The sequence below is a fragment of the Schistocerca piceifrons genome, chromosome 2 (assembly GCF_021461385.2).
Source record: "Schistocerca piceifrons isolate TAMUIC-IGC-003096 chromosome 2, iqSchPice1.1, whole genome shotgun sequence".
In the NCBI taxonomy this organism is placed as follows: Eukaryota; Metazoa; Arthropoda; class Insecta; order Orthoptera; family Acrididae; genus Schistocerca; species Schistocerca piceifrons.
The window spans coordinates 983368827-983388204 of record NC_060139.1 but is presented as its reverse complement, the minus strand read 5'-3'; the positions used below and the strand labels follow the sequence as shown (position 1 = coordinate 983388204).

Below are 19378 nucleotides of genomic sequence, written 5' to 3'. Positions count from 1 at the left end.
TCTTCTTGTCTAAACTATTTATCGTCCATACTTCACTTCCATACATGGCTACACTCCATACAAATACTTTCAGAAACGACTTCCTGACACTTAAATCTATACTCGATGTTAACAAATTTCTCTTCTTCAGAAACACTCTCCTCGCCATTGCCAGTCTACATTTTATATGCTCTCTACTTCGACCATCATCAGTTATTTTGCTTCCCAAATAGCAAAACTCCTTTACTACTTTAAGTGTCTCATTTCCTAATTCAATTCCCTCAGCATCACCCGACTTAATTCGACTACATTCCATTATCCTCGTTTTGCTTTTGTTGATGTTCATCTCATACCCTCCTTTCAAGATACTGTCCATTCCGTTCAACTGCTCTTCCAAGTCCTTTGCTGTCTCTGACAGAATTACAATGTCATCGGCGAACCTCAAAGTTTTTATTTCTTCTCCATGGATTTTAATACCTACTCCGAACTTTTCTTTTGTTTCCGTTACTGCTTGCTCAATATACAGATTGAACAACATCGGGGAGAGGCTACATCTCTGTCTCACTCCCTTCCCAATCACTGCTTCCTTTTCATGCCCCTCGACTCTTAAAACTGCCATCTGGTTTCTGTAGAAATTGTAAATAGCCTTTCGCTCCCTGTATTTTACCCCTGCCACCTTCAGAATTTGAAAGAGAGTATTCCAGTCAACATTATCAAACGCTCTCTCTAAGTCTACAATTGCTAGAAATGTAGGTTTGCCTTTCCTTAATCTAGCTTCTAAGATAAGTCGTAGGGTCAGTATTGCCTCACGTGTTCCAACATTTCTACGGAATCCAAACTGATCTTCCCCGAGGCCAGTTTCTACCAGTTTTTCCATTCGTCTGTAAAGAATTCGTGTTAGTATTTTGCAGCTGTGACTTATTAAACTGACAGTTCGGTAATTTTCACATCTGTCAACACCTCCTTTCTTTGGGATCGGAATTACTACATTCTTTTTGAAGTCTGAGGGAATTTCGCCTGCCTCACACATCTTACTCACCAGATGGTAGAGTTTTGTTAGGCCTGGCTCTCCCAAGGCTGTCAGTAGTTCTAATGGAATGTTGTCTACTCCCGGGGCATTGTTTCGACTTACGTCTTTCAGTGCTCTGTCAAACTCTTCACGTAGTATCATATCTCCCATTTCATCTTCATCTACATCCTCCTCCATTTCCATAATATTGTCTTCAAGAAGATCGCCCCTGTATAGACCCTCTATATAGTCCTTCCACCTTTCTGCTTTCCCTTCTTTGCTTAGAACTTAGTTTCCGTCTGAGCTCTTGATATTCATGCAAGTGGTTCTCTTTTCTCCAAAGGTCTCTTTAATTTTCCTGTAGGCAGTATCTATTTTACCCCTAGTGAGAGAAGCCTCTACATCCTTACATTTGTCCTCTAGCCATCCCTGCTTAGCCATTTTGCACTTCCTGTCGATCTCATTTTTGAGACGTTTGTATTCCTTTTTGCCTGCTTCACTTACTGCATTTTTGTATTTTCTCCTTTCATCAAGTAAATTCAGTATCTTTTCTGTTACCCAAGGATTTCTACTAGCCCTCGTCTTTTTACCTACTTGATCCTCTGCTGCCTTCACTATTTCATTCCTCAAAGCTACCCATTCTTATTCTACTGTATTTCTTTCCCCCATTCCTGTCAATTGTTCCCTTATGCTCTCCCTGAAGCTCTGTACAACCTCTGGTTCTTTCAGTTTATCCAGGTCCCATCTCCTTAAATTCCCAACTTTTGGCAGTTTCTTCAGTTTTAATCTACAGTTCATAACCAATAGATTGTGGTCAGAGTCCACATCTGCCCCTGGAAATGTCTTACAATTTAAAATATGGTTCCTAAATCTCTGTCTTACCATTATATAACCTATCTGAAACCTTTTAGAATCTCCAGGGTTCCTCCATGTATACAACCTTCTTTTATGATTCTTGAACCAAGTGTTAACTATGATTAAGTTATGCTCTGTTCAAAATTCTACCAGGCGGATTCCTCTTTCGTTTCTTAGCCCCAGTCCATATTCATCTACTACGTTTCCTTCTCTTCCATTTTCTACTGTCGAATTCCAGTCACCCATGACTATTAAATTTTCGTCTCCCTTCACTACCTGAATAATTTCTTTTATCTCATGGTACATTTCCTCAATTTATTCGTCATCTGCAGAACTAGTTGGCATATAAACTTGTACTACTGTAGTAGGTGTGGGCTTCGTATCTATCTTGGCCACAACAATGCGTTCGCTGTGCTGTTTGTAGTAGCTTACCCGCATTCCTATTTTCCTATTCATTATTAAAGCTACTTCTGCATTACACCTATTTGATTTTGTATTTATGACCCTGTATTCGCCTGACCAAAAGTCTTGTTCCTCCTGCCACCGAACTTCACTAATTCCCACTATATCTAACTTTAACCTATCCATTTCCCTTTTTAAATTTTCTAACCTACCTGCCCAATTAAGGGATCTGACATTCCACGCTCCGATCCGTAGAACGCCAGTTTTATTTCTCTTGATAACGACGTCCTCTTGAGTAGTCCCGGCCCGGAGATCCGAATGGAGGACTATTTTACCTCCGGAATATATTACCCAAGAGGACGTCATCATCATTTACTCATACAGTAAAGCTGCATACCCTCGGGAAAAATTACGGCTGTAGTTTCCCCTTGCTTTCAGCCGTTCGCAGTACCAAAACACCAAGGCCGTTTTGGTTAGTGTTACAGGGCCAGATCAGTGAATCATCCAGACTGTTGCCCCTGTAACTACTGAAAAGGCTGCTGCCCCTCTTCAGGAACCACACGTTTGTCTGGCCTCTCAACAGATACCTCTCCGTTGTGGTTGCCACCTACGGTACGGCTATCTGTATCATAGAGGCACACAAGCCTCCCCACCAACGGCAAGGTCCATGTTTCATGGGGGGGACTGATGTAACGTATCCAAGTGTTACGTCTGTTGTTGGTGACACGCAAGACAAAGTAGGCAGATGGGTTGCATCCGTGCAGGTGCACTAGTTTGGTAAGAGAAGTTGCGCTGAGTTAAGCCCATGGAGCGGGCCTCAAATAACCGTTCGGACATCTTAGTTTGTTTTCTATAGTTTCCCTGAGTCACATGAGACATCTTTTGTAAAGCCTTATATTTTCGATACTGATACGGCCTTCATTTTTCACAATCTTTCCTCATCGAGATTGTGCTTTATCATTGTCGTTTTAACGTTATAACAGGATCCCGAAATATGACATTTTATGAAAACCGTTCTAATCGCAAATTATTTGCACATTTTATGTAGAAAATTCGGTTCAAATATGTTTTTATGATGTTGTAAGCTCCTCCCCTATTATCTACTATTATGGAGCCAGTTCACAAAATTTGTTTTGTAGGATACAGGTGAACACGTAAGTAGATCAATGCGGAACGAAGGCGATAATTATTCCTCGAATCCACACGACGTCCACTGCCGGAAAAGAAAACCGCAACACCAAGAAGGGTTTGCTCGATGTAAGCGAACGTTGGTAGGCGTGTTTCTACGTCTGAGAAGTAATAACTATTCAGCTTTCGCGGCAGTCGCCTAAGAGTGACGCTTGTAACGCCAGTGTGAGGATGCAACTCAGGTTTGGTTTAAATACACGCTTTAACGGTCGCGAGCGTCAGTTACCTTTAAGATTGACGTGGTGATCTGATGTTAGTCATGAATGCCTTTCAGGCGACTAAGAAGCCTCACTCAGTTTGAATGAGGTCGTGTTATAAGGCTACGATAAGCTGGATGTTCCTTCAGCAATATTGTCGAAAGGCTTGGCAGGAATGTAGCCACTATACATGATTGCTGGCAGTAGAACTCACAAGAATATGAGGTCGCAAGAAGATCGGGTTTCGCACAGCCATGTGGCACTACCGAGAGGGTAGACCACTGTGTTCGGCGTGTGGCCCTAGCTTATCGTGGATCTGCAGTAGCAATTTGAGCAGCAGTTGATTCCACAGTGACACAATGAAGCGTTACAAATCGGTTACTTCAAGGACAGCTCCGAGCCAGACGGCCTGTAGCGTGTGTGCAAAACCATCGTCATTTGCGACTTCCGTTGAGAGCGTACTGGAGGGCAAAGTGGAGGTATGTGACAGTGTGGCCGCTCGTTGGTTAGAAGAAGGTCAGTTCAGGGCCTGCAACCAACTTGCCTACGTGCTAGGCACACTGTACCCAAACTTGGAATTATGCTCTGCAGTGGGATTTCGTATGACACCAGGAGCACTCTCGTGGTTTCCCCACGCACGAAGACTGCAAATTTGTACGTCTGTCTGTTTTTTCGACCTCTTGGGCTGACAATCATGAACAATATTCCAGGGGCTGTTTTGCTACAGGATAACTCTCGCCCACTACCGTTGCTATAACCTAACACGTTCTACAGAGTGTCGACACGTTGCGTGTGCCTACTCTATCGCAAGATCTTCTCCAATCGGGCATTCATGGTAAATCATCGGACGACAACTCCAGCGTTCTCTATAAACCGCATTAAGCATACCTGTATTGACAGACCAAGTACAACAGACATGGAGCTCCATCCCACAAACTGACATCCGTCATCTGCGCGACAGAATGCACGCACGTTTCCATGCTTGAATTCAACATTCTGCCTGTTACATCAGTTACGTAAATTATTAATGTACATCTACAAATGTATTCCCGAAATTTCATATTTTACATTAATTATTCTATCACGCTGCGATTTTTCCCCTTCAGTTTACGTATCTTAACAACTACTGCAAATGTACACGTGAAATATCAACTTATTACTCAACGCACGCGCCCTACCAGTCCACGAGCAAGCACAGCCACTCACTCTCTTCTTTAAGTTCACAGCACGCTGGCGCACACCAAAAACCTTTTTATATTTATTTTACCTCCGCAGTGGGTACTCTATTGAGCCACCTAAATCACTTGATAGCAATGATGGTTAAAATGATTAGTAAACTATGTGAAGAGAAAACAGAAATCAATATATACAGATACAAGAGCTCAAGCTGTCACAATACTGTCCACCGTTGATAGTAAACCAATATATTGAGAAGTAATTTGGACAATTAGATTTATCAGCTTACGCCATTTCTGAAATTCCAGCATAAGGAAGATGTAAAAATGAAATATGGTACAATTAAAGCGTACAGACGTTTTCAGTATTCTTAAGAAAATTAACAGTCACTTTATAAAGGCGAATGCCCTTAGTAAACAATAAATAAAGAGCTAATTGATAGAGGTGGTATCCCATACTCAGCAATATCTTCTAAATGTCCAACACTTCATAGTAGAGCATGGGACACGAAAACAAGGTGTGATTTACATCAGGTTTCTATTCAGAATCGTACAACCCGGACAGTTGTATATTTTGATTCGATGTAGACGTAGAGGGAGACAAGCGTAGTTGAACGGAGTGGAATTTTGGTAGAAATCGTTGACTGATGCAGACGTGTCCTCGTAAACCACGGCTGCGCAGTAATTCGACTTTTTAACACCGCATAATAACCGCCATGCGTTTGTTGATACACGTTCCACTCCTCTTGCCACAAATGTTTTCCGTGGCTCTTGCCCTCACGTAGGTAGTCTCTATAGAGTAATTTAAGATCGAGGTTAGCGCCTATTGATGCAGCTTGCTTTGTTAATATATTAATTTCCTCATTATATCGGATGCCACAGTGGCAATGCACCTACAACAAATGGATTGTCTACCCCTCAATTTATAGAGAACATATTCAGATTCAACGTTTTGGTTCCAGTGACGCGGCGTTGGAGACAACACGGTATCGAATATAGACTCCTGATGAAAGCTAGCCAACGTGTGCTAGTAATAAGGATCCCTCAGTAAATGCATCTAGGAAATCACATGTTCTTTTGGCAGTGGTGGGGCATGTGGATGGTGGTAATGTGCCGCCGAAACTAGTCATGTGATAGGATAGAGACATTCTCAAGATACAGTTGTGGTGGTACTTTTTCTCATATATATCATCAGCTAAAGTCCACCGAACATAGAATAAGATGGACATCCATAAACCGATTAAGCCCACGCGGTTTGAGGCGTCATGTCACGGACTGTGCGGCCCCTCCCGCCGGAGGTTCGGGTCCTCCCTCGGGCATGGGTGTGTGTGTCGTTCTAAGAGTAAGTTAGTTTAAGTAGTGTGTAAGTCTAAGGACCAATGACCTAAGCACAACTGGGTCTCTCACGAATTCACAAACATTTGAACATTTTTTGAAACCGATTAAAAATGTACAAGATCAGACATTTCACTTTAATGGACAAGCACAGAGTAATGAATAAAATCAATATCAGGACAGCTGTTAACTTGATGATTTAAAAGCTCCATCGAGTTCTTGAGAGGATGGGTGAAAGGATATGATGTATCTTCAACACGAGAAGGATGATTTAAGAATGGGACCGTTGGAGGAGCGAGCGTATCGATAGGTTCTTCTAACGAGGAAGTGGTAGCAGGAAGAGAGGAAACCATCTGCCTTTTCTAAAAACCATCGTTTTATATCAAATGTCGTAGTGGTTGCCTTATTAAGCGGAGAGCAAAATTTAGTAGTCATTCTTCTCTGGTTTTTTTCAGGAATTTATTAATACGAACATTTATTTTTCACCCTCTTTTTAGCATTGGTTAAAGTCTGGTATGCTTCCTGTTCTCATAAGGCACGTCATATATTGTCGGATGTCCCGGAACTGTGCCTTTATATTTGTCCCAGTTGGGTTCCGCCATTTTCGACTTACTATTAGCGTAACATATTTCTGTCGTATAAATATATTGTTGTGGAGCTCTTTAGGGAGATGATATGATCCTAATGTATCTGTTTCAGTATGGCAATCAGAAAGGGGTGCAAAGCATTACATCTATTGGAGAAAGTACAGTAGCAGGAGCTCCGTTGTTGACTATCAGTGGGCTATTCTTTTCAGTAACATTCATCAAAACCCTGCCCTTTCTGTTTGTCATGTCTCCTCCTAATCCTACATCATGGGACTTCAAGTATCCACCTACTATAAATGGAGGTCGTGGCTGGTTTATTAAGTACCTACAGTCATCTTCTACGATACTGCACTGTGGAGCTTTATATATCGTAATGAGCAGATTGTATGTGTGCAGCAACTAATTTGATGTAGTTGTCCTTACGTTGATCGAGAACGGCTGATGACACAACGAATTTTTTACCGTTTTAGTAACGCCATTCTTCCCATCATGACCGTCCTTCCATATTATGAAAAACTTTTGTAGGAACAGTTTCCTGTGGCTTGAATATTGTTCCGCATAACTGGACAACATGAGGATAACTAATGAATAATCCTTTTCCAAGCTTTCCCTGTTCGAGTTGGCTGATCTAGGGTTCATAATTTAGGCAGAAAGAGAATGAAACGTGCCTGTTGTGAAGTGCCGGAAATCGGTACCGTTCATAACAATGTTTTGTCGCGTATTATGAACGATAATCCCTATTACATTTTTTGTCTTATCGATTAGTTCAGCGAGAACTGGAGCCTGTCGTTGATTTTGTACTTGTGGATTTGCTAACCCGTGAGCAATAGGCTAATAGGGATTCTGTCTTATCGGTATGACTGTATGTTGCGTGGGGCGAAGCAGGGTGTGGGACTGAGGATACTCACGTCCATTACTGCGTAGCTTCGTGAGCGATGTTCGTCTGTTGAGGCACATCCACAACTGAGTTTCGTCCCTATCTCCGTGCTGTTGAACCAGCATGCCTGTTGCTGGCATCGTCGGGAAAAGATGTGTTTTGAAAATGTGGGGTGCTCAAATTTGGCAGAGCAGCAAGGAGCGGCGCATTGACAGCGGCGTAGATTGGCACACGAGGAAAGTTCAGCTCATCCCCGAAATCAGACTTATTGAACGTAGCTAGCTGCTGGGCTCATCACCATCACACTCAAAGCAGGACCGGTCAGTGGATGGGTGTTGCACCCAACAGTGGGCATATACAGGGTGTTTCAGAAGTGATGGTCAATAATTCACACATGGAAAGTACAGACCAAAAGTAGCTAAGTATTTCCAATAAATAAGGTACACATATAAAGCGCTGTCGAGATACAACATATTTTCTGTTGCAGTTCGTAAGTGCATAGAAACACATGGCATCTCTCAGTGTTAAAGTAGGTGCTCGAAATGTCATCCATGCTTCTGATGCGACATTAAACTCGTCTCTGAAATGGGTTGCGAGTCTTCTAAGGCAGTACTAGGGAATTCTGTAAATGTTGGAAGGCTGCTTAGATCAGCGAACGTAATTCCTCAAGAAACTTGGCGTCGGTAGCGTAGACCAAGCTTTTGACATGACCACACACACAAAAATCCATGAGATTTAAATCGGAAGACCTTGGAGACCTTGGCACAGGCCCTCTTCTACCTATCCAATGTTGACCATATGTTCGAGTTAGAACCCGGCGCATTCGTAAATGAAATTATGCTGGAGCACCGTCAAGCATGAACCACATGCTCGGGCGTTGGTTCAGTGGGACATCATCATGTACATCTGAAAGTCCAGACCGCAGAAACCGCATTTACTGGTGTCCTGTTAGTCTCTGTGGCAGGAAGTGTGGTCCAATTATGCGGTCTCCGAGCAGTCCTGCCCAGACGTTCGACGAATAACGCTTCTGATGACGTGTCACCCGTGTAGTAGGTTGGTTGGTTGGTTTGTGGGGTTAAAGGGACCAGACTGCTACGGTCATCGGTCATCACTCGTGTAGCATTAGCATTGACGCCGTCCCAAATGTGGGAGTTATGGTAGTTAAAAATAACGCAACGCGTAAATCCAGTCTCATCCGTGAACAGAATACTGCTTACAAACAGGGGAATCAAGGAGCTCTATTTTTGCAACCACTGGCAAAAATTCTCTCTAGGAGGCAAGTCTGTGTTGTTGAGGGCTTGTACTCGCTGGAGATGATATGCACATACTTGCCGATGCAAAATGCACCACACGCTGTTATGACTCAAAACAAGCTCTTGGATATCAATCCTCCTTGTTCAAGTACTCAAACGTTCGTGTACAACGCGTAATACCCTTTCTTCAGCATCGAGTGTTTTGGATTTGTGTCGACATTCTCGTACGTGGTGTGCGAAACTCCCTGTTTCACCAAGGCGCTGATGTAACCGGCTAAATGTACGCTTGTCGGGCTGCCTGAGGACAGCTGTGCTGCCTCAAGGGTATTGCCATTCGCTTCGCCATACATGAAGTGCATATCAGCGTACTCTTCATTGGTGTAACCTCTGTCCACTGCGCCTTCACTTTCGTAATTGATTATGAGGCTGGTGCAGCCCAGTGCACGGAGGAGGAAAGAGAAGTAGTTGTGCATGCGGAGGCAAGCGTATAGTCGATCCCAAACCTTGAAGATACCAACGTAAATGCCGCCGTATCCAGGGACGTTTACAGTTGGCTCCCAACTCGAATTAATGCGATGCAGTAGTTGATTTGCGAACCCATGTCTATTGGAGCTTTTTAGCTACTTTTGGCCTGTATTTTCCATGTGTGACCATTACTTCTGAAATGCACTATGTATGCCCACTGTGGGGGACACACATACATTCATACATCGGTCCTGCCTTCAATACCATACATGGTGACGAGCTCAGGAAGTAGCTACATTCAATAACATTGATTTCAGGGATGCGCTGAATATTCCGCCCTGTATAGCAATAGGGGAGGCCCAGAATCCACAAGAATGAGTCGCACTACCTTTCTCGCATCTCATGTGGAACCAACATTGTTTACTGATGTGGCGATAATAAGGCAGTTAAAGTGCCTTTTTAATAAACATTTTTTGAACAGTGATCAAAAATTTTTTAAAATTTTGCTTTCAAAAATTCAGTCTTGATCACACCACGTATGCTTCAAGAACATAGGTGACCGGATTCGGTCATATCACATGACCATCATCAGACCTGTAAATTAATTTAGAAAGTAATAGAAACCTTACTAGACTGACAATAAAATACGACAAAATGCTTATAAGGATAAAATACAATAAGACTTGTTATACCCATGGCAATATTCGAAGATGGTAGGTAGAGCACTCCTCTCAGCTACTGAGATGTCAACTGGTGCCAGCAAGTTGTAACATCCACGAGATAAATTTTAGCTACAGTGCGACAACAGGAAATTATGCCTCTAACAATTATAAACATTATCTATTCAACATATCAAAAAACAGTGAAAGCGATGATAAATATTAATTATTTATGTAATATTTTATGATGTAATTGGACATATCGATGTGTATTATACAAAGACAATGATAATTGTAAATTCCTTTTATGATCTGCGTTGGTCTTCCTTTGTTTTTACCTTTTGTTGGTTGGCTTTTGTAGGTTGCGGACACATATCAAACTGAGGTCTGTTAAGAAACTGTAATTATTTGTTAATTATTTCTTGAGAATAGAGTTCATTATTATTATAAATAGGAATGAATAATTATTTGTAACTTGAATTCCTCTCTCAGTAAGCATTATCTGTGTTAATTATTTCTTTCCGCTGCAAGGAGCGCAGCCATTGATGATAGCGATTTGTAACGCGTTTTTTGTCTGTGTTTTCCTTAGAAAAAAATCAGATGTTTGCTTGATGAAGTCTAAATAGTGCACAATACGAAAGTAAAGTTTAATAAGCATTTCAAGTACTTATCCTATTTGCTCTAACAATAGAAAGTCTCTATCAATTGTCTGCCGCCATCTTAACAATTAACTCAGCGGCAAATTCAAATTACGCAACTCTGCAGACATCAATGCCGAAGGTAATAAAAATGTGTAAAAATGAATGTGCACCGGTGGTCCCGAACTCATTTTAATGGAAATAATTCGAATCAGATTGGTTCTTTAAAAACAGTGCTCATAGCACGATCGTTATAACAACTTTTCTGGCTGATGTATGGAGCCAAAATTAATTATGCACAAGTTGCGAAGAATATTGTTTCAGGTAACATACGTCAGTTTTGTGCGTGGCTGATATTCGGTGGTTCTAATGATCATTTTGCTGAAGATAACTGCTTCCATCATAATCAATAGTTGTACAGAATCTGTTGTATGAACTGTGATTTAGTGACACTTACACTACTTACAGACAACACTTTAACACGACGTTAACTTGGAGTTCTTTAGCAACTTGACCAAATCTTTAGCCAGGAGAAAAATTATTTAGTAATTACTCATTGCAATAAAATAAGATTATATTTTCATTTACAAATTAGTTAAATACCAAACCACTGTATAACACAGCGAGCGCCACAAAGTGACGGGCATACGCTTAAATACGAAGATGCTCCGCCTGCCTCTTATCCCTCTACCTCACGTCAACCAATGAGTGTGAAACGGGTTCACATAATCGTCAAAATGTAAAACAACAAAGTACAATAATAACATAAAAATAGTTATGTATAAAATTATCTCTTTACAACCATGGAACTACTTAAATATTGTATAAAATATCAATTAAAAGCTTTAAAAATAACTGTACAGACAATGTTTACTCCGTGTGTACTCTATGGACTAAGGTGGTACTACCACAATGGTTTCAAAGTCAACGATGTTGTGGAGGTCTTTGGCATTGTGGCATCATATCGATATGTGAGTTGTGACCTGACTGCAAGTATACACCTATGCTAGATTCAGTCTGTCTGTCTTATATTAACATTATTTTGCACTGGAGATATGTGTAATAATGGAATGATCAGCTGCAGAGTGGTATGATATTACATACATTTTTTTAAAAAGGTGTCATAAAACTGATTTATTGAAAATGGAGTTAATGGAGCTATATTTCGTAATATTTCTAGTTGCAAGTTCAAGATTGTGACATAAATATTTATATACTGTTGTAAGGTACATTTCTGCATGGATAGAAATGGGTCCTATGATTTTCTGAAAAAAGAGTACATACGTGTTTATAGAATTTCGTCAAAGAGATCATAAAAATGTTTTTCAAGAAAATCCGACTGTTCATTGAGAAGCACTGACGGTTCATCTCTATAATGGGCGTATATCTCGATCTCCTCCAAAATATTTAATAATAAGCCTTTATTAGCGTAATGAAGGACTTGCAAATTCTGTTGTACCATCCCTTCGGCATGCTTATTAAAAGTTATGTGATGGCTGAAGACTGATTTTGTTCGTTCGGTTCCTGATATATGTTCTTTGTATCGTGCAGTAAAGCTCTGGCCTGTTTGGCCAATGTATATTTTTCTACAATCACCACATTGGATCTTGTAAAACCCCTGATCTAAGAAATCTATCGTTATCATTACCTACAGTATGTCTTAATTTATTTTGCAAAGTATTGTTAGTTTCAAATGCTATTGTTATTTCAAAGTTCTTAAATAAATTACTGATCCTATCTGATATGTTACCCATGTATGTCATTTTTGTGTATTTATGAACTCCTATTAGTGGTGTACTTCGTGATTGTAGAATTTTATTAAACATAATGTCAACTTGACGTGTACCAAAAGAATTGGTCTTCCCAATCTGTTTTAGAATAGTTGTTTCTTTTTTAATCTCATTTTCTTCAAGGGTTAATTTTAGCATCCGGTGGATCATTGACTTAAAAATGACCTAGCATTAATAATAACATCAGTAGTTGTAGGTTTTCAGTATATGGCAAAGCTATGTTTGCCTTCGTTATTGGATATAACGAGATCAAGGTAGTTAATACGTTTTTGATTTTCATGTTCAACTGTAAATTGTAGTTTTGGATGTACAGAGTCCAATTTTGTAGTAAACCTACTGATTTCATCTTTTGGACCATTATAAAGTATTAAAGTATCATCTGTGTACCGTAAATAATACAGAATTTTGTTTGCAATGTCTGGATAGTTAAAAAAAAATTTATTTCAATGTAGTGCTGTGCCAGCTAAAGAATTATCTATCGCTAAGCCATCTTTTTGATAGTAGATTTTAGTATTAAAGGAGAAATAATTGCAATTAAGGGTACATTCAAGTAATTCTATAAATTCAATTATTTCGTCGTTAGTCATAACCTTATGTTGTAATAAATTATCTATAATTATGTTGATTATCTCACTCATAGGTATATTTGTGTATAGATTTTTTAATGTCCAATGAGGCAAAATTAGCATTAGCCGGAATCTCTATATTATGGATTTGTCGAGCTAGTTCATAGCTATTTTTTATGGTAAACTTATCTCCATATACGTAAAATGCTTTCAAGATTTCATTAAGTTTCATATTCAATTTATATGATGGACAACTCTGGGTCATATCGAATTCTCTTCTTTGTGCAACTTGATCTTGGACCTTAATTTTGGTAGTTGGGGATTCATTATCTTTATAGAATTTTTTTCCCCGGAGGTCAATAGATGGTTAATGTTATCTACTAAATTTTTAATCTTCATCTTGAACTTAGGGATGGGATCTTTAGTTATTTGCGAGATTTCATTTTCGCTAAAGAACGAAAGTGTTTTAGAAATATAATCTTCTTCTTTAATGACAACAAGTGTATTCCCTTTATCGGCTTACACCACAATAGCATTTGCAACAAGCGATTTGTTGTTATTATTTCTAAGTATTTTATTTTCGGTTTCTCCTCGTAATTTATTCTTCTCTTTGATAACAGATCTTTGGTTTTTAGGGCTATCTTGCATGCATCAGATTTATTTATCTTTGATATTTTACTCATAGCTATGACATCAGCAATTATATGCTTAACATTAGTATTATTTAATGGCGGTATTAAATTATATTTCAAGCCTTTGTCTAATAGACATTTCGGCTGTTGTAAACTGTATGTCTGTAAGATTTATTGTCCTTTGAAAAAATTGATGCACATCCTTCATTTTTTTTAAGGCTGATTTTGTTGTTGGCTCATGAGAGAGTCAGTTTTTCTTTGGTGTCCCTTAACAATTTTTTTACGTAAACAATCGATATTCTCGTCAGTGCTCCACAAAAACGTGGAAAAAATTAAAGGCGACAGTTCATTACTTAACAACAAATATAAATTGTACATTTCGACATTTAAAAGACCTTTCTCCTTAAAAGCTTCTCTAATTTCGGGCCAGTTGACATCACAGCAGCTGAGAAGAGTGCTCCACCTACCATCTTCGAAGGTTGTCATGGGTATAACAAGTCTTATTATATTTTATCCTCATGAGCATTTTGTCATATTTTATTGTCAATCTAGTAAGGTTTCTATTATTTTCTAAATTAAATTACAGGTCTGATGATGGTCATGTGATATGACCGAAACCGGTCACCTATGTTCTTGAAACATATGTGGTGTGATCAAGACTGAATTTTTTGAAGTAAAATTTTTAATTAAAGTGCTGCCTGACAGTTGGCACATAAGGGTCTACCGGACGTCTAGTTCGATAGATAGACACAGTTTCCTTTACAGTCTGAGAGGTGAAGGTTAACAAGCAGGTCTTCAGTTCGACACTTTCCTCTTTATCATATCACTTCGTGAACCTCCGAACACCTATAGCAGAGAAGACAGGTTGCATGACTTCCAGATCTCCGCCTGTTCAAGATCTGTATCTGTTTTTCTTATGATGAAAGAAAGAAAGAAGGAAAGTAAGCTCCTATATTTTGGGACTTTAATACTTCACTGTTGACCAAGAAATTGGCCTTGTCTGGCGTTTTCAATTCGGTCTTCGCTTTTTTTTTTTCAGCAACAGAGATTTTCATTATAGCATTCTTGAGGTTTGGTAAGAAAAAATGCAAGGGTTGCCCTACAGCCGTAGGGCAGGGTGCAGACGGCCTCTTTCTTTATCCAGAATTGCCATATAAACAACGTACGGCCCACAATCAGTACGTTTGCGCAAGTTTCTAGACTGCTGAGCAGATACAGATCCCACGGCTGGAGTGTTGATAATGTTTTGTTTCTTGACAGCGGAACCAGAAGTTTCTGTTAGAGGGGGATCAGCTACATTTGAAACATCAGAAGCAAGTGAGACATGTTACCTTTTGCAGTGAAAGTTTTTGAATTCCTGAAGTGAAGAGCAGCCCTACTCTCTCGCTTATTTTTCACATTGGATAAGCTGGAGAAATCCTATTCTGAAGACTCCATTTTCTCTTATTCTGCAAGGATTTGAGATTCACCTCAAACGACGGCTAACGAGTAACTGATAGCGTCCATCGTGTTGTCCAGTGTAGATACTGGACGAGCTGTAAAGGGAACTGCATCTTCATGTAGCCATTGGGCAGCTGGCTGTTCTCGATATTGTCCAGCGGGGCCTTCGAAATCGTCATCTGCTTCAGAAAACACTATAAATGGCAGGGTTTGACGTCACCTATAGGAATGTCAGATGTTAAAGTTTTTGGCGTACAACCCTACGAAGCGTAAAACCAGTACTCAGATTCTATAAGGAAATCTCCGGCGTCAGACGCAAGACATTGGTTCGTTGGATATCGTGTGAGGAAAGGGCTAATTGAGTTTCTCATGGGGATGCTCTCTAAACCTGTTGTGATATGTGGTGAGAAACTTTTGTGTCACAAGAAAATTTATTGTATTCCGCGGCATACCGATGTTAAGGATAAGGGTCAGCTGTTTGTGAGAGATTGTTCTTTTACTCTTCTTACACACATTTCCAGTCGCTTGGCACTTAACTCTGGGCGAGTGGTTCGCGAAAACTGAAGCTGAGTAAGGGGCGAGTAACCCACAGTACTCTCTGCAAAGCCGAAGGGGATTACGTCTCGACAATACGATTTATTTTTTCTGTTCTTTCAGTTGCTTCTCAACGTCAGGGATGCCTATTGCTATGTCCTCTTAACGGGAGTTTGTGGGGCGGTCAAGCGATGATTGTCCGTACAATCCCACTGTGTGAATGATCTCTTAAACGTGAAATTTAAAACTTTAGTTTCCGATTTCCTTTCTTCTGTTGCCGCAGCAGACTGGTCGACGAGTGACGTGGTAGAGGCGTCTGACCCACTTAGTGATTTTAGGTACGTGCAAAAATTTCTCGGGTTCCCGGCAATATTCTTTGCTGAGGTATGACAACTGAAGTTCTACGCTTCGCGCATTGATCTTAATACTAACTTTCGCCAGTCAATATCTGCGTGTTCTTCTTTGAACCAGAACTGCAAAAATATCTACTCCCTCAGAATTTTCATAATAATTAAACCAGGATGGGTCCTTTCCATCCTTATTCCTCTTACTTGGCACATACGTCTCCAGAGCGTTGATTACAGTCACGTAAAACGTCGCCCATAATTCCGCTATGAGTATATATCAGAACTAAATGATATCCATTCACTGTCGAAGAAGGATGCTAAAAAGTGCTTGTTTGCTCTTTCCAGCAGAAATACTCTCCTAGACTTCTTCATGGGTTTATTAACTTTAGTAACCATCGAAGTCATGAAGACGTGATTGTCACTAATCCCTGTCCCTATACTGACACGGTCGATAAGGTCAGGTCTGCATGTAGCTAAAATGTTTAAAATATTTCCATTGTGTATGGGTTGTCGAAATACCTGCTCAAGACAGTGTTCTCAAAACGTGTTCAGAACTTTTTGCCTGGACTGTCTGTCTGTACGACCTGAAACGAATCCCAGTTTATACTCTGTAGGTTAAAGTAGCCTCGAACTAATAGTGGATGATGGAGGTATTAACGTGTAACTTTCTTTGTATGATTCTGCAACTTATACGGCGGAATCGGATGACCAGTAAAAACAACCGTCGATTCAAGTGAGTTCACCTAGGCCAGCTACTAATGTCTAGGTAACTTCACAGTTAGACACATTTTCACACTGGCCGGCCGCAGTGGCCGAGCGGTTCTAGGCGCTTCAGTCTGGAAGCGCGCGACCGCTACGGTCGCCTCGGGCATGGATGTGTGTGATGTCCTTAGGTTACTTAGGTTTAAGTAGTTTTAAGTGCTAGGGGGCTGATGACCTCAAATGTTAAGTCCCATAGTGCTCAGAGCCATTTCCTGAACATTTTCACACTCAATAGAAACAATATTTTTGTCGACTGCAATGAATGCTCCCCCTCGACAGACATCTGGCCTAAAATGGTGTTCCTGGTATTTCTCCCATATCTCGTTAAATATTTCGAAGCCTTTTACGTCACTGACTGTATACACGGACAATGCACGCTGAGGCAATGGTTTATGGACAACAATATTCCCAGAATCGACTGGCCTGCACAGTGTCGTGACCTAAATGCAGTGGAACGCCTTTGCTATGAGTTGGAGCTTTGACTTCGCTACAAACCCCAGCATCCAACAACAGTACCTTCTCTTGAAGAAGAATGAGCTACCATTTCTTCACAGACATTCAGGCACCTCACTGGAAGCGTCCCCAGCAGAGTTCAAGCCATCGTACAGGGAAGTACAGACACGACTCATTTCTTCTTTTTCCTGCCCTTACACAGAGTCTTTATGGATTGAGCGTGAATTTGGCAGTGTTAGTGGTATAGTGGGCCCGGGTGCCCTCCCTATGACCTCCCCAGGAAATTGTATATCCCATCTGCGTGCATCTAGTGTTACCCCATATGGAAGTGTGAGAACGCTTTGTAAACGCTTGCGATTCGGGTTACTGAGGTCGGGCGTATGTATCACCTAGGTACTCACCTAATCAGAAGTGGGAAACGAACTGAAAACCATATCCACGGACGCTGGCACACTAGTCCTTGTCGTTAAACCGCCATGCGGATTCGATGTGAAGATATCGCGCTCGTCGAATGCTGACAGCGGCGTGCTACCGGGCGCAATTTCCAGGCTTGTTGGACGCAACCCATAATAATTTCCATTACTAATATGTCGATACGTTTGATCAAATAGCGTTCCTCATGGATGGCCTCAGTATTTTTCAGGCCGTTGAGGAAAGTGATGCAGCGGTAACGGGATTTACTCACGTCTCTGCGGAGTCCGTTGCCGATCATAGCGGCGTCGACGCTGGTGAAGACCAACTTGCTGCCGTTGTCGTCCTGGAAGACGTAGGCTCTGGAGAACTGGCGGAGGTGCAGACCGGTGCCCCACTGACCCAGCTTCGCGTAGCCCATCTGAAATAAAAGCTATCAGCTTCATAACTAAAGACACAACAAGCCACCAAAAAAATCTTATATAAAAATTTAAAAAAAGTAGCATGCTGTATTCGTGAACAGGGGAAGTGTCTGTGTCGATGGAATAAGTATTTGACATCCTGCCGCAAACTGCATGTCTACCACAGTGAAATATGGATATTTACAAAAATGTATACGTAAAATAAAGGAAAGTTTTGTGTAACGAAACTGAGTACATTGTTCGCCATCATGCTGAGTATTATGCACTGAGGCCACAAAACTCATGGGGTACCTCCTACTATGGTGTCGGAACTCCTTCTGCACCGCGTAGTGCAGCAATTCGACGTGGCATGGCCTCAACAAGTTGGAAGTTCCCTGCAGAAATATTGATCCCTGTTGTCTCTATAATCATCCATAACTGCAAAAGTGTTGCCGGTACAGAATTTTGTGGGCAAAGTGACTTCTCGATTACGTCCCATAAAGTTCAGTGGGATTAATGTCGGACTATATGAGTAACCAAATCATTCGCTCGAATGGTCCAGTTGGGTCTGCGCCACACTCGATCACTACTATGAGCTTGTATCTGGGGTCCTAGAGATGTGGTCACGAGCCCAGGAGAGGTGCTGCAGGCAATGCCATGTCGTGCTGTTAGCAAAGGCACTCCCGTCGATCGTCTGCTGCCACAGCCCATTAACGCCAGATTTCGCTGTATTGTTCTAATGGATAAGTTCGTATTACGTCCCATATTGTTTTCTGCAGTTATTTCATGCAGTATTGCTAATCTGTTAGCAGTGACAACTCTAGCCAAACGCCATTGCTTTCGGTCATTAAGTGTGAAATGCATGAAATTTGATATTCTCGATATTGTGGATCTCGGAACATAATATTCCCTAACGATTCCTGAAATTGAATGTCCCATGCGTCTAGCTCCAACTATCGTTCTGCATTCAGTCTGTTAGGTCCCATCGTACCGCCATAATCACGTCGGAAACCTTTTCATGTGAACCATCTGAGTACAAATGACAGCTCCACCAATGCACTGCCATTTTATACCTTGTATACACAACACAGCTGCCATCTGTATATGAGGATATCACTTTCCCATTACTTTTCTCACCTCAGTGTACTTTACTCGCTGACCAAATCCGTGCACTCGGAGAAGAAGCGGGTCGAGAAGCTGAATTTCGACGGACATGTTAGCGTCTGTCTATCGACACTAGTACACGTCTGAACAAAATTTGCATTGCCAGCTGATTTAGAATTTCCAACAAACTTAGGCTTTTTGAATGCCACCCATCCGTGCCTTTCACCACCTCTCAGTAAGTCGTGAAAGTGACTATCAGTAATAATCTTCTTTACTTGCGGACTCATGAACACACCTTGTTTCACTTTCGCATAACCAA

General features: G+C 40.9%; 1 protein-coding gene across 1 annotated transcript in view; it reads right to left on the bottom strand.

The window, feature by feature from the left end:
* Positions 1-19378, bottom strand: part of LOC124776041 (neutral ceramidase-like) — a 247929-nt gene that overhangs the window by 174620 nt on the left and 53931 nt on the right. The window contains exon 2 of the mRNA XM_047250881.1: positions 17829-17975. Within this exon, the coding sequence (XP_047106837.1) occupies positions 17829-17975 (147 nt within the window). The remainder of the gene's footprint in view (positions 1-17828; positions 17976-19378) is intronic.